This window comes from Pholcus phalangioides, unplaced genomic scaffold, assembly GCF_987345545.1.
Source record: "Pholcus phalangioides strain wild (caught in Gottingen) unplaced genomic scaffold, Ppha-v1.0 ptg000015l_1, whole genome shotgun sequence".
In the NCBI taxonomy this organism is placed as follows: domain Eukaryota; kingdom Metazoa; phylum Arthropoda; class Arachnida; order Araneae; family Pholcidae; genus Pholcus; species Pholcus phalangioides.
Genome location: NW_028301608.1, coordinates 74,158,648 through 74,182,245, shown reverse-complemented (window position 1 = coordinate 74,182,245; position 23,598 = coordinate 74,158,648). Strand labels below are relative to the sequence as shown.

The following is a 23,598-nucleotide window of genomic DNA, read 5'->3' as shown; positions in this document are numbered from 1 at the left end:
TCCAATGATACCAATATCATTATGTCAGTAGCGACAACGCTGTGTATTGTTTATAAAAGTTTTCTCCGACACGATCTCGCCCCTTCGCAGTGGCAATGGCTAAAATTGGCTAAATCCGATAGAGCCTGGTCCGCGTGTTCTTTTTAAAAGAAAGTACAGACAACGAGATTCAAGGCACAAAGAAAGTGTTCATATCGAAACTTGCAGCCTTGTCCACGACACTCAGCCTACCACAATTTTTTTCCACAGAAATAGAAAGCAATGATTTTGAATTGAAACTATTAAATTCTTTAAAAAAGGGGCTATGGCTGGAGAAGGAAAGGGGACATTTTCAAAAAATTTCAGTAAAACGACTTTCGCATTTATACGACGTTTTGACCTGTATCCATGAGCCCCCAGCGTAAAAGTCAGAAGTCAGCATCGCATAAATGTTTACTTGTTTTTCATCGGCGGCGGTGGTCATGTGGCACCAATCGAGGCTGATTATGATGTTGCCAGCATGCGATTGTATGCAAATTATTTTTGTGAAATGTTGAATTTTTAGCGAGAGATGGTGTGTCGCCAGTTCATGAATGGTCCTAAAGTTAAAACCGGTTTGAGATGTATAAAAGCACGTCTCTCGATCTCCCTAATCGAATTCATTCATTCGTTCATTCAAGTATTCACCTCTTGCTTTGGCTACTTGAGTAGCTTGTTCTCTATTTCGGTCATGAAATTTTAATATAATATGATCTAAATAACTACCATTCTTGTTCCCGGCGGGTCCGGTGAAGATGTTTTTATAAAAGTTAAATAACCAATTAAAGAGTCTTGCAGTTCAACCGGTGACTAGTTACCCTCTGGCAGATGAAACCTTCAATGGTCTGGTTTGTGACGAAACTTCTGGTCTAACGCTATAAAAACGTCCAGTGTTTCTATCTTCGACGCTCAACTGGCTGGACTCCGATGAACTGTCATCGATGATTACTGACAGGTCTACCTGGAAACTGGTTGCTGACGACTTGTTCTGAAACTTGGGACACTGTTCTTCGTTTGGTTCCAATTACGTGAATGGATCTACATCGCTATCGTATCTGGTGCACTTGTGTCTCTTGGTCTGCGAGAAGAAAGGTGATGTCCGGATAAATGGACATGGACTTCTGCGGTGAGATGCACGAATAATTGGCTTTAACGCAAAAAAAATTTTTAATGAACGAAGTCTAACTTAGTGTAAAATAACCATTATTGTAATAAAGCCTTTTGAAGTGATACAAAACAACTTGTTTGTTTGTTTCCTGCTTGTTGTCTGCCTTTAACTGGATAATTCGAACCGGGCCCGTAACCCCATTAAGGGATGTTACAGACCCATATGAGCGTATAAACGAGGTTTCGTTATATTGAAACTGAGGGCCCCCTTCCCCAACATTTTGAATAACTTTACGCCTATGGTGCCCACTAGACAAAATTGGCTATATCGGCTATGTGGCACAGTAAAATACACTATTAGAGCAAGATGGCACAGGATGTTAAATTTGTGCAGTGCAGCACAATTGGCACCAATAAGAAGAAGTCGGGGGAAGTTTACTGGCGCAGTCGACAAGATAGGATCGTGGCTTCAACGACTCAAGACGAGTGTCCTAGCCATGGTGGAAACCCCCCCCCCCCCCACGGTTTGTATAGGAAGATAGCAGCAGCGTCGAGCTCTCACTCACTGTTTTTTTTCCGTCAAGTCAACCCGACTATGTTGTTAAGAGGGGCAATCTTGACTAGGGAAGAGAAGCAAGTATTGTGCTGTGGTATCGAGACGATAAATAAAGATATCGTATTTGGCAAAAGGAACAAGGACGATCTGGAGACCATGGGAACCAACTTGGGGGTAGAAGTCCAACCAGAGTTAAACGTAATGCAATTAGTGATTGCCATACAGGAAAGTGAAGCGTACAATGAAGTGACATGCAGAGAGATGCTGAAAACGATCATAGGCAATAGGAAAGAAAGAGAAGAGATGGAGGAACATTGTGGAGAGATAGAGATGGAGGAGCGGTGTAGAGAAAAGGAATACAAGTTCGAAAGACTGAGGATCGTGACAGGAGCCAGAAGAGAGGATCATAATCAGGCTGGGTGCGACAGAACCCCCAGCCTGGATTTCCAGAACATGATGCAAAAAATTCAGGATGGAAGAAGACATAAGTCTGTACCTGGTGCTGTTTGAGCGGCAAGCTCGTCGCGTGAGGACGATGTGTGTACTTCATCTGCCGATTCTGGTGCCGATGGCAAACAATACACTCTTGGGAAATGTATTAGTTTTAAGTCCGATTAATGAGCCAAGCCGTAAGGACGATGTGTGTACTTCATCTGGTGCCGATGGCAAACAAAAGGCCAACAACGGCAATAACAGAGATTTTTGCATACCTAACGAAGAACTTGAAGACAGGATCATATCCCAAGTCGAGAGCTACTTCACCGACTTCAACATCATAAAGGACAACTTCCTGCTGAAACACATCCGGAGGAACAAAGAGGGCTACATCAGTCTGAGGTTGGTCACACCCTTCAGGAATGTCAGGACCCTGACCGAAGACTGGAGGGTTGTCTGGAACTGCCTCAGGAACTTGAACAAACTCCAAGTCAACTGAGAAAGTACTAAAGTGGGCCGGATCGTGCCCATACCGGCTTTCGGGGAGACCAGATGCACTAAAATGATCCTGGTCTGCAACATGCCATCCGAGGAAGTGACACCCGAGTCGGTGTCGCAGTTGGTTTGATTTCGCAGAACATGGGGAAGTCGTCGACGTGACAATCGTCAATGGAGGATCTAACGTACCGGCTGTCTGTACGAGGATATGCCTCTATGTCGACGGGGACGTGGTGAAGACGCCGTTCGCCCGCGTCGAATACAACACCCACGAATCCACCCACAGAGCAATAGCTCTGAAGGCGGCGCCAACATCGCCCAGAACGGTGTCAAGGTAGCGCCTCTCCTCTCAGATGTGTACAAGACCTATCGAGATGAGTCAGCATCCGAGGGCAAGGCCTCGCAGCTTAAGAAAATGAACTTGAAACGATATGACGCTGGACATCCTGTCAACAAGAGGAGACAAGCACCAAACCGGTTCCAGGCTAGGCAGGAAACGTCCAAGCAATCGGACTGGTGATTGTTTTCGTGTCCATTTGCCAAAGAAATCAGCAGAGCTACGAACCAGCAGCCGATGACCGAGGAAGCCAGAAGCCAACCGGCTAAATCTTCAATCGCCAACAACGGCGCGTCCAGGAATCAGGGCAGGGACAGGTCATCTTTCGCTTATGCCAGTGGTGACCACTACCCCATGAACTCTTAGATGAACAACTGTTACTTGCCGTTCAAGGGTGTGTTCGCGTTGGGGGCGCGACGTTGTTCAGTAGGCTCGCTCATAAGTTGAATATAGCGATTGTTAATTATTTACATGTTTTATTTACAATTTATACAACCATTATAACTTTAATGGCAGGAGCGTGTGGCAGACTTACGGAGAAGCCGAATGCAAAACAAACAATAAAGATAGTCGGCTTTGACTGCATAAAAATACACATGTTGCCACACTGACATAAATAATAATAATAATAAAAAAGGATGATAATAAACATAGTTGGAAAAAGGTCGCTACAGGTGGTAAAGAATCATAATTTAAAAAATGATGGATGTGCTTTTCGATGATAAGACATGGTAAGGTTCAGGAGAAAAGAGGTTGGAATAAGGCCTAGGAGAGACAAAAGTCACGAGAAAAGAAAAGGGAATGGAGATTGAGACATTCGAAAAGGGGAGATTAGCGTGAAGTTTTGTACCAAAGAGACATGACGGTTTCATTGGGGCATGTTGGATAGTAAATGAAATAAAGTATTGTTTTCTTCTTTTGTGTGGGAGTCTAGAACCCAGTTATTTCGCCCTGAAATCGTAGTAGAAGTACAGCAGAGGACCTACGACCAATAAGAAGTCGGGGGAAAGTTTACTAGTACGGAAAAAACAAGCTCTATCGGGAAGAATCTTTTTGCTGCATGTGGGAACAAAATTTTTTGCCGTCCTTTCATTTTGGAAATTTTGCACACACTAGACAAAATTGGCTATATCGGCTATGTGGCACAGTAAAATACACTATTGGAGCAAGATGGCACAGTATGTTAAATTTGTGCAGTGCGACATATTTGGCACAGAGTTCCCACACCTGTATTAGGCCTAAAGAAACAGATTCCAATTACCAAGAATTCTACAAAAACAAAACTATTCTGTTTGCTGCGTTATGCCAAAACAAAAAAAATAGAGAAAAAATTGTTTATCAAAAAGGGGGGGGGGAACAAAAAAAATGGCCAAAACACAGAACTAGATTTTCTTAATTACTATGAGCAAATAGGCAACCCATAGCAACTGCAAACAAATTAACTGAAAACTGGACAGAGTTTAAATAAAAGCAAAAGAGAGAGAAAAAATGAAATTGATCCAAATACATACGCAAATGAAAATTCAAAAAAGAAATAATAAACTCATCTCAAAAATCCAAGATATCTGACCTTCATGAGAACAGAGAAATCCCACAAATAAAATCCAGTGGCAAATACTACCTAACACTAATCGACAAATACAATAAGATCACTGAAGAATTAAATCTAAAAAGCAAACATGAAATCGATACGAATACAAAAAAAAAAAAAAAAAAAGAACCAATAACAAGAACAAGGAAAAAAAATTATTCTACTTTCACTGTCATATAATTGATTGGAAAATTAATTTCTGACATAATTAATGCTCACCCATTATCAACACCCTGCAGACCAAGCTTTGGGCCCATGTCTCCTACTGTAATGCCAGGATATGGTAGGTATGTTTTTGGATCTCTAACAGGAACAATGAATGCATGAAGACCATGACACTCGCCATCTGGTGTATACAGCTGAGCATGTAGAGCAGTGTGAGTAGCTGTTTGACCTAAATTTCCTATCCATACTTTCGTGGCTTCGAGACTAGGAGTGTTTATGATAAATTCCTATCCAAACAAAATATATTCTATGCATAAAATGGCATACACATTATCATCAAAATGTTCAAAATACTAGCAGTTGCATCACTAATTTGAACGATAAAACATTGCAAATCATGTGTGGAGATTTTTAGAAAGTTTATAAGGATTTCTTTCCTGCACCTAATGATGTAATTCCTGTAAATGCATTTCAATTATTTAATACTCGAGACCATCACAACAGACTCTTGATAATTCAGCAGTGCGCTGATCCGATCCATCTAGTAATCCAGTGTTTTTTAGGTGGGTTTTTTCAAATATAGAAGAAAAAGTTACTACATGTCTGTGCGTAGAAGTTTATATTATCTAAACAGGTTTATTTAATTAACTTCCAGTAATCTGGCACACCCTGGCATGATATGTACCAGATAAGTGAGTCTCTACGGTGTCATGATCACACTTACTCTCTCTGTCTCCCTCCCCAATGAAACCACAACACACACACATAGATACATTGGAAGCAACACGTTTTGAGTTTCTTTCCTGGCTCAGGAATTCTATGACACATTATTTGTATGTAAGAGAAACGTGCACGAGTCGCAATGCACCTGGGGGGGTCTATTACGCTCACGTCATTATACAACGAGGTAGTTAGTGACGTCACGCCCTTAACGCAAATTCTCAAAGAGCCTCATAACGCAAATCTCAGTGACCATCGTCAAAAACTTGATTTTTCTCAGCAACCCGCGGTATGTCGTTATCTATTTTACGAAAAACTCCCTGGTCCGAGAGTTGCGTTAGCTCTGAAAGGGATGGACCAATCGGATAGTTTTCTCCGCTGCTTATTATCATCATCATCAACGAGTGCTGCAGCACGTGCGTTATTATTTTATTTATTTGTGCACGTTTGTGTGTGTTGGTTGTCCCTAATTTTCTAAGCTACATTTTTTTTTAATTCATCCGGATTATTTTTATTTTTATCAAATATTTGAGAAAAAGGTAGGCTATGCACGCACATGATACTGGGGATGATACTACAGGGAAATTTTCTAAATTATTACGTTTAAAAAATGATTTTCTATTGAAGTTCAATGATAAGAATTTCCAAAACGACTATCAAAAATATCATATATTACCATGTTTTTAACACAATTTATCTACCATCTTGATATTAAGTCAAAATCAAGAACAAGTAACCTTTTATTTACATCATTAATTAGACAATTGGTTTCCTTGTTTCACACGTAAAAATGAAGTGCCATCAAATTTACACTGTTGTTGACATCTTTTTTATACTAAATGCACTCAAGGATTAGAAAAAATATATTTGTTTATTAGTAAAATTTACTTTGATTTTTTATAGTGTACTTTTTTAGTGCACAGAGTATAGTGTGTGTGTGTAATGGTGTTTACTGCATTGCACTTCTGTGTACTGCACAGAAAGTAGCAATACTTAATTGATATTACAAAATATCAATGTTATTAAACGAATTAAGAAGGGGAAAATGTGGAGACGTTTAAAAATATATTGACGTTGATTTTGAACGAGGTGTAAAAAAAATATTGTAGCGAATTTCAAAATGTCTTCAAAACATCGCGATAGAGAGATTTACCAGTTAAATAATATTCTTATATTGAGATGAGTTTAAGATTAGAATAAAGGCATTTCCATGCAAGATTTCAAAAAAAAATGTTTTGTAGAGTGATTTATCTTTGTACCGAGTATAATAATTTATAACGATTTACCACTATGAATAATTTTTTCTAATCAGTATGTGTACAGATAACATTTTAAACGATAATGCTGTCTCTGAATCATGTTATCATGTTACTAAATTAAGGAACGTAATTCAAAGAATTATTATTCATTATATAGAACAACTTGATAAATTAATAATGAATGAATAATTTCCAATTCTAACTAATTTGTCTCCGTTGCTCTCACCATCAAAAAATGTACGCACGAGCGGCCATGTTCATTTCCGTAACGCGAACATAACGAGTGGTCTCCGGTTCTCGTTAGTTAAAGTTTCACGTAACGATGACGATAACGAAAATCGCTAGTAACTATGTAAGAAAAATCTACCTTTAGCGATGATGACGTAAATCTATCCCACAATGCACAGCAAACACGTTTGAAACGCAGGCATAATGACATGAGCGTAATAGACCCCCTGGGTTTCTGTTATCACCTTGCACAAACAATGGAATAGATCATGTTTCATGCACTGCGAGCCAATGAAAGCACTTGTTGGATATCAGGCGATAGTACACAACCAATAAGAAGGGTTCTCCACCAACACTTAAGAGTTAGCTCTTACATTTTTTGTCAGAGAGTTCCTAGGAGTTGGTCGAGCAACACACGTCACGTTTGAATATGCTGTAACTCACTCTTTCTCATGACCTGGGTTGAGGGCCCCTAATGATGACTAATGGGCAAAACAGATTGATCAGACCCATCATGCAGGAGATATATGGGCAGACATGCAAACATCGACTTAAAGCTTGTCAGTAGTGATAAAGGCAGTCTTAAGAGCATCAGAGGTCCCCGGGACACTTGGTGACCTGAGGCCCCTGAGGGTAGGTCCCCGTTCACCGCCCCACCAATTTTTTTTCTGAAACTCCAAAAAGCAAACGCATGAGTGTGACACTGTGAAGAATTAACTCTCTATGTTTGGCACAGATGGCGCCACTATACGGGCAAAAGATACAATACCCCGATTTAGGTCATCTCATCTTACTCGCGGAGCCCCCTTTTCCTCTTTTTTATTTACTGATTTATTTTATTTTCTTCGAGCTGCCGCAGAGCTCTTGGGAGGTGCACATGAAGCCCAGAGCAGTTGAGAACCGCTGCCTTAGAGAGTCGCATAAGAAAAAGCCAAATATACTAAAAAATTGAATTTTTTGAATGTTATGTCAAAACTAATATTTGGAAAAAAAAGTGACTTGTTCCTCTGGGAATCAAACCTGGATCCCCTTGCATACTCTGCAAGTGCGCTAACCAATACACCTCATCGCTTCTCGCTACTAATATGCGTTATAAGGAATTTAAAATTGTGTCTCTGGTGTATTGGTTAGCGCACTTGCCCGATATGCAAAGGGACCCGGTTTCGATTCCCGAAGGAGACAAATCACTGTTCTTTCCAAATACATATTAGTTTCAGCATAACATCTAGAAAATTGAATTTCCCAGTATATTTCAGGCCGAAAAAAATACCATCTCTTAATACAAAAGGAAAGTAGATAGGAAAGAAAAAAAAGAAAAATCTTCAAATTCATCTCACTTCTCCGCGGGCTTAGGAATTTCGCGGTGTGGTGCAAAGGAAATTTTGCGACCCCTCCAAAAGAAATTTTTGTAGTAGCTCCCCGACTGACAAACATTTCCAGTTACGAACATAAATCTTGAAAGGGAAAATATTGTTCAGAAAGACTGCATCTCATTACACTCATTTTTCCATTATTTCAAGATCGTGTTCGTGATTTGGATCAAACACGATCCAATCAGAGGGAATTTGTATTAATTTGACAAAATTAATAAACAATTAGAAATGATTAGCGTGGTCCACATACTTACCTTTGTTGTGGGTCGATTCACATATTGAACAGACGTACATTAATATATTTTTAACCCTTCGACAGTTACTCATATTCAAAGAAAATCTTCTGAATCGAGCACACGATTTTACCAAAATCCTTTGAAAAACGGCAGGGCCTCTTGAGGTAAGGCGATGCCTTTCCCCAGTTGTCAACAGTAGGGTGCCGGATTTTAACTGATAGGATTCCTCCCACCGCAACAATAAGGCCGAAGGTATGAATAGGTCTTTTGTAAGTTGATGATAAGCCTTACTGAGTGTAAAAAGGTCCATGATATACAGGAAATAAGTTTCCCGTCAGTGAAAATCATTATTTCCACCTGCTTTTTGGCTTCACACAAAATTATTTCCATTCATACTGATTATAAAAATTACAGCAATATCATTAGATCAAAATCTACTATACTGTGATATGTACATAATATTCGATTAAAAATAATTAAATTACATATCACTGTATTGAGACATCCGATACGAATTCATATGCAAAAATGTATAAAAAATAGCTATGTGATGGTCAAGGCCGACCGTATTCATGAATATAGGTGACGCGCCCGAGATGCGCTCTTGTGGCAGTCGTGTTCGAGAGTGGTTCGAACGAAGTTGTTGTGATGTCGCCCATGCGGTCATAAGACAGATTTTTCCCCCCCTCCCCAGATGTAAATTTTCAGTCCCTTGAAAATAAAATTATAATAGTTTCAACCCTACAAGGCTACAGCTACAATTTTCCGTAATGGAGCGGTGTCACATTTAACTTTTACAGTCAATTTTTAACTCCAATTAGCGACCAATTCTAGGTCTCAATTCTAGGTGTATATGTTGTCGTAAGCAGGATTCCCCCCCCCCCCAGATGTAAATTTTCAGTCCTTTGAAAATAAAAATATAGTAGTTTCAACCCTATGAGGCTACAATTTGACGCCCAAAGTGAAATATGACGGGTTTTTTTTTCAACTCGAGGGAAATCGTCAGCATTCAGCCTAAACGTACCTACGAATTGGTAAGTGCAATGTTCGGCCGATGTTTGTTTTCAACCTGAAAAGAACTCATGGCATCAGTTGTTTCGAATTTTCATCCATGTTTGTTTTCAACCTGAAAAGAATTCATCGCATCGCCTGTTTCGAAATTCGCGGAAGTGTTCGTCGAGTGTCAAAATGTTTGTCCGATGTTCGTTTTCAACCTGAAACGAAATTCGCAAAAGTGTTCGTTGAGTGTGAAAATGTTTAATGCGAGTTTTTTTTTTTTTGTTCCGCAAGTCCGCAGATTTTTTTTTATTGTTATTGAAACATTTGTTTATATATAGTGTGACATGGATTATTTAGCAAAAGGAAAGAAGCAAGACCTCATCGTTCTAGCTCAAGCATTGGGAGTAGCAGTGTCAACCGACATGACAGTCATTCAGATAAAATCTGCAATAATCAACCACGGCGATTATGATGAGGACTTTATGAAAGAATTCCTGCTAACTGTCATGGATGAGAGAATTTCGGACTCTAAACGCCAAGATCAACGGGAACAAGCCATGCTTCAAGCGGAAAAGGAAATCGAAATCCAAAAGTTGGAACTGCAATTCGAACTTGAAAAACTCAAACTTCAACCCGAAGTCGCTTATAACAGTGCCAGCTCTGTGTCAACGTCACCAGAATTTAGATTTGAACTTCATAAACTGCTCCCGAGTTTCGACGTTCAATAAGATGACATATCCTTGTTTCTATCTCTCGCTGAACAGCAACTCAAATTGACGAAGGTCCTTGAAGAATTTTGGGTATCCCACCTCATCACAGTCCTGCCGAGTAGTTTAACATCGCTCATCGCACAGGAACCTGAAGATAAAGCATCTGATTATCAACATGTAAAAGGGGTCCTCCTGAAACATTTACGATTATCCGCTGAAAAATTCCGTCAACTGTTTGCTACTCACAAGAAATCGAAAGACAGTACTTGGCGTGATTACTATTTTGAGCTCAGGTCTCGAGAACTGGTTAACTGAATCGAACATCACAACTTTTCATGGGTTAAAGGACTTGATCATTACCGACCAAATGAAAAAGAAAGTCCCTCCTGAATGCAAAGAGCATCTAATGGATGAGTGGACAGAAGTAATCTCACCCACTGTTCTCAGTGGCGGATCATGATTTTGGGAGGCCCCAGGCGCAACCTGATCTGGAGGCCCCCCCTATCAGGGGCGGATTAAAGGTAGGGGCTGTCACCCCCCCCCCCCCCCGAGAGCAGAAAAATTAAATGGAAAAAAAAAATATTTTCTACGTTTTTGACTGAATAACAAACCAAGAAAATAAATTTGCTTAAAAAAGGGGGAAAATTCAGAATTTTTTCCAAAAAAAATCAGAACCGTCCTGAAAAATTGAACACATTGTCACAACCACCGCCCCCACCCACAAATTTGCGTTTATCCACCACTGCACCCTTTTGGCCCTAATAAGAACGAGATGGTTCACTAAAATGAACAGTATTATGAAAATCATAACTTTTTTTTTATTTTTGCATCACCAAAACCATAAACACAAAAATAAGATAAGGAAATATAATGATATTCTCTGGTACTAGATCAAAAATAATCACACTCCCATTAAAAAAAAAAAAAAAAATCACAGTAAAATTCTGCATCATATTTTTAGTAATCTAAGATGTCCGCCCTGGTGCCTTCAGCCAGCCACACGGCAAAAATGGAGATCCGTCATAGTTTTAGTAATTTAATATTACTGATTAATAAAGATTTGATAATATCTCAAATATAATATATTTGATTTGATATAAAGATACTGATAATATTTAATAGAAAAACATTTCTTCAATAGAGGGAAGAAATTATATCAGAGTAAATATAAGAATTATATTTTTAATGGAAGAAATTAGGTCAGAATGAATAAAATTTAATGAAAGAAATTATTTCATAATGAATTAAAATTATTGTCAATGAAAGAAATTATTTAAAAAAAATTTTTTAGAAATTATTATTTTTTATTTGTTTATTCTATTTTATTTTTACTATTATTATATTAATTATTATTATTTTCTCTTTCAGCCACCTCGTTGGGCACTCTGCCTGTTGTGGCCTTTGCCTTTGTATTATTTGTATTCAGAGTGAATAAAAATCTTCTATATTATGCCCCCCCCCCCGTTTCGTTTAATAACGAAAAATGCCACAGTATAACATTGTGGCCCGCGTACTTTATAAAATGTTTCAATATGGCCTGCTATGCCTCAAAGGTTGAAGACCACTGCAGTAGCCTCTCGCTAATCCGGTACGTATTAGACCACGGTGTGCCAGATTTTACCGAAATTGCTGGATTAACTTTGAAGAAACCCATTGAAATAATATATGAAATTTCGTGCAAAGACATAGTCAGGACTTGATCAGCAATTAAGAAATATTAGAACGTGTTAAGGGGTTAGGGCATCAGGAGAAAAGTGACACCACACCACCTAAATATCCTGGACTACTGGACGTGCTGGATTAGAGCACGACCGAATTCTCCAGAGACTACTGTAGTTGAATTGAAATGCTCAAATAAAAATTTATCAGATAATTTTTATATTTTTAGTTTTGCTTACCGTTATTTTTGGAGATTCTGCCATCTAAATCCTAAAGGAAATCTTGAGGATCGGCATGAAATTTTTTTTCATTACAATAACACACATTACAATTACATTAACAATAAACACTTTTCGGTCTGACACAAAGATGTTGTCTACCCAAGCCTCCTTGACCAATCCAAAAATGTAGCTCTTTTTTTTTAGAAAGAAGGAAAAGAAACCCCCTTGATTTTTTTCAGCCGGGGAGGGAGTGTTAAAAGAGAAACAGAAAAATCACGTGATTCAGAATGCATGTCATTCAGCATTCATTTCAAACCCCACTTTTTTTTTGTCATATGGTCGTATGGTTCCAGTCATAGATTGCAAATGTATATGTTGTTTGAACCAGCTTATAGTATTTCATTCAAACAAGTGGGAGACAAAATCACAATAAGAGCTCTACTACATTCATTTTAATTAGTACGAGTGTCTCTTCCTGTCGATGTCGCCGCTTGCCGATAGCCATCTTGTCATCCATTATACTGTATACAAAAGCTTACACCAAAGCTGTCGTATTATTGGCGCCTATAAAAGCATTTAATATTGTGGAATGAGACATCTGTTTATGCCTTCACTCCAATTTTCATTTCGGACAGACATTAGGACCTGCTGTTCTCACCCCTCCTCCTGCTTGTGCGCTTAGGGAAATACTGTTTGAAAATGACCCTCCCTGAATGATCGCTTTACAATGTCTCTTCTTTCTTTGTCGGGGAAGAACTGGCCCTTGAGAGCTGCGTCTTGTAAATTGTTCTTTTCTTTCAGTTCCCGTTTTTCTTCCATAACTCTTATAGGTACAGTATACATTAAAAAAAAAAAAAATTGCGGTTAAAAAAAAAAAAAGGTAGAGCAGATACTGTACTTAGTTCAAGAGATTTGTTGATGCGCATGTAAATTCATATGTAGGATGAAGCACACAACTATTTGGAGGCCCCCCGCTCTGCCGAGGCCCCAGGCGCGCGCCTCATGCGCCTGTGCGGTAATCCGCCACTGACTGTTCTTGCCGATAAACTGGATGCCTATGACAATATCAGAAGTGTTTTCAACCGAAACAATTTTTCGAATAAACCCGAACAAGTTCGTAAAACTGTGCAACCCCAAAAATCCGTACCTTTACATGACAGATCGTCTATCGTTTGCTATGGATGTCGTATGCCAGGGTTCATCAAAGTAAAATGTCCAAATTGCTCTCCATCAACTGCGACAGCTGTGAAATCACCAAACAACGCTATTTTGTACAGCTGTCAACCCACAGATGCTCAGGTATCGCTACCGCTGATGGAAATTCAAGTATGTCAAGATCGTGGTCTCATATGTATCGACACAGGTGCGACACACTCGTTGCAGGGGAACTCTTATACAAGCTTTTCCTAAGTAAAAATATACCAATGAACAGTGCCACCACGATCATTTGTCTGGCTGATGGTACCCGGTCTATCAGCAAGGTCTATGAAGTCAAAGTACCTGTACGCGTTTGAAATCGGACTGTCAATACTACCTTTTTGGTATTACCAGAAGCAAAGGGTAACCGATCACTGCTGGGATTGGACTTCCTGACAGCAGCAGGCATCGCTGTGGATCTAAAGAGGAAATGTTGGTTTTTCAGTGACACTCCCCACTACCAATTCTCATTCCCACAGGTTACAACGGCTCCTGCATTATCGGAATCAGTGGACCTCATGCATTCATACCGATTGCGTGCTGACGAGGGAAGAGATTTGACTCCTGAACAAAAGCGTCAACTTAGCGCCCTGCTAAGCAAACATCAGGATGTCTTCAAACCAGGGAGAGAGCCTACTCCATTCGTTCAACGTCATATCAACACTGGAAATAGCCCACCAACAGCTGTCTCTCCGTACCGAATGTCTCCAGCGAAGAAAGAGTTGCTACGGAAAGAACTAGATGCACTCCTCGATCAAGGTATTATCGAAGAATGTGATTCCCCATTTGCTGCCCCAGTGGTATTGATCCCGAAATCTAATGGAAGTGTCCGATTATGTGTTGACTATCGTAAGCTAAACGCGAATACTATCCCTGATAAATACCCATTGCCCAGAATGGACGATCTACTTCATAGTGCTAAGCATACATCTTTCATGAGTTCCATGAACTTGAAGTCTGGATATCATCAGGTTGGTGTGTTCCCACCAGATCGAGATAAAACAGCATTCGTATGCCCATTTGGTACTTACCGTTTTTTACGCATGCCTTTTGGACTTCGAAACGCCCTGGCGACATTCCAACGACTCATTGATAATTTTTGTCAAGGGCTGCAGGATGCTAACATCCTCATGTATTTGGACGATATCATTGTTTTATCATCAACATTTGATAATCATCTCAGTGATTTGAAATCTGTGTTTGAGCGGCTTAAATCCTTTAAACTCGCGGCTAATCGAGCCAAATGCAATTTTGTGTGTTCTAGAATAAAGTATTTGGGTCACTGGATAACTTCAAAAAGAATTGAGGTTGATCACGACAAAATATCAGCTGTTCTTGCCATATCAGCTCCAAAGAAGGTCAAACAGGTACAGTCGTTTCTACAGTCTTGTTCTTGGTATCGTCGTTTCATTCCAAATTTTGCGGCCATGTCAAGACCCTTGGTACCCTCACAAAGAAGAAAGCCATTTGGAAATGATCACCTGAAGAACAACAATCCTTCGAGACCCGCAAAAACTCTCTGATGACTTCTCCAGTATTGAAGCAAGCTGATGAAACTAAGCCGTTCGTTATCCGCACAGATGCATTAGTGCTCCTATGCATTAGGTGCTATCTAACTGCAAGGAGAAGCCCAGGAAGAACATCCTATCGAATACGCAAGTAGATTGTTGAATGCTGCAGAAAAGAACTATTCTACTACCGAGAGGGAAGCATTGGCAGTTGTGTGGGCATTGGATAAGTTCAGAGGATACGTGGAAGGCGCTGACATCCATATTGCTTCGGATCACCAGCCCCTAAAGTGGGTCAGTCACCATCTGGTAGACTTGCTAGGTGGGCTTTGATCATACAGGCTCATAATCTGAAAATAGATTACACACCAGGTAGGGCAAATGTACTTGCTGACATGTTGTCCCGGTTACCAAATGCACCTGAAGAGCCTTGTGAGATCCATACAATTACAGTGGATTTTCCTGCTCGCAACCCTAGTGGCATTAGGAATGAACAACTCGAAGATGATTTTAAAAAAAATCATAGAGGCTTTTGAAAAACCTCAAAGGGACACTGATTTCACAACATGGACTGCTCGTGGCTATCTTATGAATCAAGGAGTGTTATTCAGATACGCCCCAGACAGTGAAAATGAGGAAGCCCAATTAGTCGTTCCTAAACACGAATGTGAACGGGTTTTGAAAGAATACTGTGATGCACCTACCTCTGCTCATTATGGTGCTGATGGAACATACCGCAGAATCAGTAAACGTTATTATTGGACTGGAATGAGAAAACCCATTGCCGACTATGTCAAAAATTACAGTGAATGCAATCGCTACAAGGCTGATAACCAAAAACCAGCTGGGTTACTTCAAACCCCTGTACATAATCAACGATTTGAGACCATTGCTATTGATCTTTTAATGCCTTTACCTGAAACAAAGGACGGTAAACGGTGGATTCTTATCGTGGAAGATTGTGCAACCAAGTGGGTGGAGCTGTTTGCATTGTCCCATGCTACTGCGAGACAATGCGCTACAACGTTTCTCGAAGAAGTCTTTCTGTGCTATGGGTTACTTAGACGTATAATAAGTGATAATGGCACACAGTTTGTCAGTGCAGTAATGCAGCAATTATGCTATATTTTGGACATAGCCCAAGCACTTACTCCCGTGTATCATCCCCAAGCCAATCCAGTCGAAAGGAAAAATAGAGACCTGAAACCTCGCCATACTGGTCGGAGATGATCATTCCTCCTTTTCTGAAAAACTATCAATGATAAAATTCGCGATGAATACCGCAACATGTGAAACCACAGGCCACACCACTGCGTTCTTGCAGTTCGGAACAGAACTCCGAACTATGGATGACGCTAGACACGATATACGAGCGGTCATGGCTAACGATAACTTTGTACCCGAGATCACCCCTTACCTCAAAAGTTTTGCGTTCATTATGGACAAACTGAAAGATTCAATCAGTGAGAAACAACACCAAAGAAAGGGATATGTGGATCAAATTAGAAGAAAAGGACCTGTTTACAATCCCGGTGATCGAGTATGGGTCAATCAACACCTATTTAGCAACGCTGTAAAATGAAAGACGAAGAAGTTTATGCCTCGAAGAGATGGACCTTACATCGTCTTATCCCAGAGATCCCCATGTAGATATGAAGTGGCTAATCCATCTCAACCTCAAATACCGCTTGGAGTGTATCATACATCAGCACTTCGATCCTGCAACAACCCTGAAAAAGTCGTAGATTTATCTACTTACAAGTCATCGTTCTCGTGAAGAATGAACTATATATATATTATTTTTGAAAATATGTGTGATTTTTATTTATTTATTTTTTTAGCCCTCGATTATTGAAATGTGTTCGTCAAATATTTTTGATTGTTTATATGCACCGTATTGTTTATGTTTGAAGACTCTTCCTGGTTTCATACCGAGGCGGTTTCGTGAAACCAGAGGGGGAGTCTGTGACGGTCAAGGCGACCATATTCACGAATATAGATGGCGCGCCCGAGATTCGCTCTCATGGCAGTCGTGTTCGAGAGTGGTTCGAACGAAGTTGTTGTGATGTCGCCCATGCGGTCATAAGACAGATTTTTCCCCCCCTCCCCAGATGTAAATTTTCAGTCCCTTGAAAATAAAATTATAATAGTTTCAACCCTACAAGGCTACAGCTACAATTTTCCGTAATGGAGCGGTGTCACATTTAACTTTTACAGTCAATTTTTAACTCCAATTAGCGACCAATTCTAGGTCTCACTGACTATCCGACAATTTTTTTAGTACTATAGCTTCCATGATTCTAATGAACTTTTATGAACATTTTTACATCCCACAATATGTATTAGTGTTCAATCTGTAATGTTATGGAATTTGTAAAAAAACCAGAACCATGGTCTCCACAAGGGTGGAGCTGACACGACTAACCTTGAGGTCCTTTATGATTCTCATCAATTTTTTTTTTCCATGCCATAAATTCACTTAGATAGAGGCCCCTTAGCGCAGGACAGTGCTGTCTTAACGCACGAGCCCACCCAGGCACGGCACAGAGTGAAGACGGGGGGGGGGGGGCCGGAAAATAAAATCCGGTCAAAATTTTCGGAAATAAACACGTAGAGGGCCCTAGAAAGATCACTTTACCCGGGGGCCCAGAATGCTCTTAAGGCGATCGTGCCTAGGCCCTGCTTCAGGATAGGGGGGAGATACATCCAGAAGTCAAGTTGGCTTTTCATAATTGAGTTTTATTCAATTTTTCTATCTCAGTAGGCTGATACGGAGCTTCCGTGTCGGTTGCGGTGTTTATACAAAAACTTTTTTCTCTTTCTCGTCATTTTTCTAGAGACCGCACTTACACATTAAAGTGGTTTCTTCACCGGAAATCACGTCAACTGAATTCAATATTGACAAAATTATAATCTAGATAAATTACGATACACTTTACTGAAGTTTAAATCAAGATATGTGGCAGAATGTAATATGTAGCAGATGGTTTTTTTTTTTTTCTTCCCTACTCAAAATCATTATTTTCGATAATGAAGTGAAATACACTGAAGAGCCAAAAAAACTGGTTCACCTGCCTAATAACGTGTAGGGTCCCCGCGAGCCCGCAGAAGTGCCGCAACACGACGTGGCATGGACTGGACTAATGTCTGAAGTAGTGATGGGGGTAATTGACACCATGAATCCTGCAGGGCTGTCCATAAATCCGTAGGAGTAAGAGAGGGGTGGAGATCTCTTCTGAACAGCACGTTGCAAGGCATCCCAGATATGTTCAATAATAGTCATGTCTGAGGATTTAGGTGGCCAGCGGAAGTGTCTAAAGTCAGAAGAGTGTTCCTGGAGCCACTTTGTAGCAATTCTGGACGTGTGGGGTGTCGCATTGTCCTGCTTAAATTGTCCAAGTCCATCGGAATGCACAATGGACATGAATGGGTGCAGGTGATTAGACAGGATGTTTACGTACCTGTCAGAGTCGTATCTAGACATATCAGGGGTCCCATATCACGCCAACTGCACACGCCCATACCATCACAGAGCCTCCACCAGCTTGAACAGTCCCCTGTTTACATGTAGGGTCCATGAGGTTGTCTCCATACCCGCACACGTCCATCAGCTCGAAGCAATTGGAACCGAGACTTGTCAGACCAGGCAATGTGTTTCCAGTCCTCAACAGTCCAATGTCGGCGTTGTCGGGCCCAGGTGAGGCGTAAAGCTTTGTGTCGTGCGGTCATCAAGTGTACATGAGTGGGCCTTCGGCTCCGAAAGCCCACATTGATGATGTTTCGTTGAATGGTTCACTTGTTGATGGCCCAGCATTGAAATTTGCAGCAATTCGCAGAAGGGTTGCACATCTGTCACGTTTAATGATTCTCGTCAGTCGTCGTTGGTTCCGTTCTTGCATGATCTTTTTTCCGGCCGCAGCGATGTCATAGATTTAATTTTTTACCGGATTCCCGATATTCACAGTACACTCGTGAGATGGTCGTACGTGAAAATCCAAATTTCATCTTTACCTCGGAGATGCTATGTCCCATCTCTCGTGCGCGGACTATAACACCACGTTCAAACTCACTTAAATCTCGATAACCTGCCATTGTAGCAGCAGTAACCGATCTAACAACTATGCCAGACACTTGTTGTGTTATATAGGCGTTGCCGACCGCAGCGTCGTACTCTGATTGGTTCCATATCTCTTTATTTGCATACGCATGCCTGTACCAGTTTTTTTGGCTCTTCAGTTTATATAGGCCTATATTTTGCATTTGTATGGAGAAATTCAAATCCATAAACAGAAACAAAAACAAAAAAAACTAATACGATAATATAATATGCAATAGCCTTTGTGGCAGTGTTCCTCAAAGTGTGCATCGCGACAAGATGGAAGTATCGATGTGTGTGCCTATTAATTGTTCGAAATGATTCTTTTATGAATGCACATTACCTACTATTAAATATTCCGGGGAGCTATCTATGAACCCTGAGTCGGGGCAAGGAAATTGCGAGTCACAAAAAAAAAGCATAAAGCAGTGAGTCTGCTTTATGATATTGTTCTTTATGGTAAGTGTTGGTTACTGTTGGAAATCATCGCTGAATGATACCAATTGTAGAAATTTGTGTTTTTTTAAACAAAAGTACGAATTTCTGACCATTAACAGTTTAAATAGAACATCTGGTTAAATGGTATAAGTATTAGTATTTAAGCTATATTTAAATTATTACTATTAATAATTTAACGGTATTGTAAACGCTATTATCCGTTGATCGTTGTTCTCCGAACAGAAAGCACTCATCTTCTCCGTCACTGCTTCCTTCTTAGGGAAGAAATTTAAGTTCAAAGAGAAGAATATTATTCAACAATAGTTACAATATGTGATTATTAGAAATGAAGTAACTTCTGAGTAATTCAAAAAGTTCTGCATTGTTTTTAATTCTTAAAATGCTAAAAACATTTTCTTCTCTCTCAAGTCTGTTTCCAGGGCTGATAAAATCCTTGCCTGGGAACACGTCAGATATCCCATTCTATATGACAGTGGTTCTCAATTTTTTGTCACTAGCGGCACCCTTGCCCAAAATTCATGGTTCATCAGCGGCTCCCCAGAGTCATTTAGTACAGTGATGTGTAAACTGTTTCAGGAGAGGGTCACACAACAAAAAGAAAAAAAAAATTGACGGTCCGAACATATTCGGACATTGATTCATAATTGTAATTTTTATGCTTAAAAATGAAGTAGCGGAATGTGTTGTAGACTTTGAAGACTCCCGAGGTCTTGTTGCAAATGAGAGACAATGGTTTATTCTTTACAACTTTGAAAAAACAAATAAGTATATTTAAATAACTTTACTGCATATTTATTGCATACATGTTCTATTATTTTGTATATGCAATGTTTTAAAATAAATTTCAGTTCAAATTCTCACAGCCATATCTTCCAAAATGCAAGAAAAGGAACACGCCCCCCCCCCCCAATGGATTTTTTCAAAACACCTGAAACTGAAAATTTCCATACTATTATTTTGAAACTTGTGATGAGCCGTACAGTACCTCTGAGTGGACCACAGTTTGCCCATCACTAATTTAGTTCATACTGTACTTTGACTTTTTAAAGAACTACCTCTAAGTGCATAAATAGGCACACAAATCAATATTTCGAGCTCGCCACTATGCCTCTATGAAGCTGCGGAGAATACTATACGAGTACGTATTGTTTGTGTGTGTGTGGGATTGGGGGCAGGGGAGGTCGTGCCCACGAGAGATAGTTTTCTCCCTTATCCAGGCATACATTCGTTAGCTATCGATAAAAAAATTGTGACTATGTGAAAAAGTTCTAGAAGAAACATACATCTTGATGTATGAGAGCCAACTGAATTAATATTCAATGAATAGAAAGGATTTGGTGGAAAATGAATCAATGAAATGAATCTGATGTTTCCACACATATTACCGAAATTAAAAAAGAAAATTATTGTACGTTTCCACCTGTGGAGCAAAATATCTTTAGTACAGAACAATGCTGGGATTATCGTTTACCCATTTTTGGTACGAAGTTTAAATACGATTCGCGCTAAGGCATGTATCGATCGTCGAAAAAAAAAATACAATGCCGGATTATCTTTGCCATTGTCAAAAGTTTCCTGTTATCAGGACTCAAGAATCAAGAGCTCAATCAACACCCCCCAAAGAAGGGGCAGGATTTTTTTGGGAATGTTGCTTCAAGACAGACGAAAGTATTTAGGGGAAGGGGGAACGCGAGCATAAAAATGAATACATATTCGTGAATAGTTTTAAAGAAAAAGAGGGAAGATATTTCTTTTCTTATACAAAAGTACGTTCGTAAATGAGGATAATACATGTCTCTTACTAGTGAGAATATAAACATCGTCTCGTTTTTCTCAGTTCGGTTTTATACTGTGTTAGTTAGAAGAAAACAAAAATGGGAGATATAATTTGTGGCCTGACCAAAAATAAATAACAAAATTACTTTTACGGACGAACAAAAATAAATGACAGAAATAATTTGTGGACAGGCGACAAATAAATGAGAGAAATAATTTGCAGTTCTGCTGACGGGTAAAATAGGAATAAAAACCAATATAGAGACAGTAGTATACTATGTATTGTATTTAAAATTGAATTGAAAATCAAATCAAAAAAAAGGAGCGGCTATATGAATTGGGCAAAATTTCCATGGATGAGATCAATGTTCAAAATCAATTGTGAGTATCGATCAACGATTTCCTGTTCCTGCCATCGGCACATCAAGCATTGGCCTGGGATCTCCAGCCACTTTACGAAATAGCCGTCTAAGCCAGAATCAATTTCGCAATTCAGGCGGACTTTGGCCAAAACTCTCGGCCCATTCACGAAGTGGCGGGCCCCGTCTCACATCGGTAGCAATTTGGGCTTTGACAGTAATATGTATATAGGTGTACTGCTTATAGATGGTTTTTCTAAAAAATCAACTGCATATATTAATCTTTTAATTTTTTCCGCATCTCTCTGTCATTTTACATGTATACATTATTTTAAACTAATTTTTTTTAAAATACCAAAAAAAGTTATTTTTTACTCTCTGATGTACATCAAATATTTCAACTTGTTTCGACACCTCTTATTATTTGGTGCCCTGTGCAATCGCACAGGTCACACTGCCCCAAAACCGCCAATGGCCTTAAACTGTTCTGGTGGCCTTTGTATATCATTCACAATATTATATCGTCACCTTCACGTTATTGGCACAAAGGATCCGTGAAAGGTTTAGAACCCTGACTTATTTTATTTGCTTTAATTACATGCGGGACATGGTCTCAAAAAGGTTTAACACCAGCACACCAAACCTGAGTGAAGTTATTTTTAACTCACTTTTTTGCAGCACATTAAAATTTTTTGTAAAATGCGCCTATAATAATAATATTGAAAGAATGTTTTTACTCTTCGCTGCTGAAAACAAACACACAGCTCTTATACCAACTGATAAGAAAATTCCATTTACTCTTAATGCATGTTGTATAGACTTATGGATAAGTCAATGAATAGAAGAATTCAGTATGTATTTGTAGGAGGTGTTTTTTACAATGTGTTCAATGGTTTCTATGAAACGGTTTATCTACTACAGAGGTACACACCTGATATTTTATTTTTCTCTCTCTCAATACATCGCTAGTCATGTACAAATACGGCTGTACAAAACCTTCCCCAATTTAAAAGGATTCCAGTTATCCCGATTATTCTTGGAATCCGCAAATTTCTTTCAGCACTGCACGTAAAACGTCGTTTTATATACAGTGTTGTATAATATTAATTAATTGCATCTCAATATTCCTCATTCTCATATCATTTTGCTAAAATTAATGTTACTGTAAATATAAAAAGTAAATTTTTATATCATTCCTTACTGCGAAGGCAAATTTTCAATATTTCGGGACATAGTAATTTTTTATAGAGCATTTTCTACCAGTTTTTAGGTCATGAAAACCCAAGCCCTAATTATAAGCATACTTGCCAACTACTGTCGAATTTACATAGTTTCTATGGATTTATACCACAAAATATGAAACTATGGTGGAAATCTTGAAAAATTACGGAAATATGGTTGTTTTAGAAACAACTTTTGTTCAAGGATTTCCTTGAACTCCATTATCCTATCGTGTATAAAATGACGTCACACAGAGACTGCACTTCCAAAGAATGAATATCAAATTAATAAAAAATCAAAAAGGTGCGGTTCACACTAAAATAACTTATCGTACAGGCGGGTAACTAGGCTGGGGCGACCGGGACCGTCTCTGAACTTCCTCAGTGAGAGGGAACACATTACTATATATATTTTTTATAACAAGCTGCAACATTCCCCTCCCCCTTATATTTATTACCTCATCAAAATATTATAAATTATAATGCAATTGTAATTCCTACAATGATACAGTAATATCCCAATTTACGCTACCACGAGTTGCGTGATTTTCTATGAAAAGTTGCATATTTCTGATACTCAAACAATCTCGGGATTAATGCTGAGATAGTAGAATATATTAAGTAAAAATCAAGAAAGAGTTGTTTTATTCGATCAGAACACCATATGTAATGAAACTACATCTATTTCTGGGAGGTTACAGTATATAAAGATGAAAAATTTAAAGCGATTTAGAAATTGAATCTCAAGGGTTATGATATCAGCCATTTTCCTGGTAAAAGTCATAATTTTCAACACACCCGGTAAAACGGGTGAGGGCGGAAGGTTGAAAAGGGAGACAATGTTTAAGGGTCAAAAAAATTTAAAAGAATT

At 39.2% G+C, this 23,598-nt stretch overlaps 1 protein-coding gene across 5 annotated transcripts in view; it reads right to left on the bottom strand.

The window, feature by feature from the left end:
* LOC149076666 (peroxisomal acyl-coenzyme A oxidase 3-like) overlaps window positions 1-23,598 on the bottom strand; it is a 390,438-nt gene that overhangs the window by 253,777 nt on the left and 113,063 nt on the right. For all 5 annotated transcript variants that reach the window (XR_016194088.1, XR_016194089.1, XM_089244296.1 and 2 more), the window contains one exon: window positions 4,762-4,994. Coding sequence is in view for 3 of the 5 variants with exons in the window: in XM_089244296.1 (XP_089100422.1) it covers window positions 4,762-4,994 (233 nt within the window). In the remaining 2 variants the exon portion in view is untranslated. The remainder of the gene's footprint in view (window positions 1-4,761; window positions 4,995-23,598) is intronic.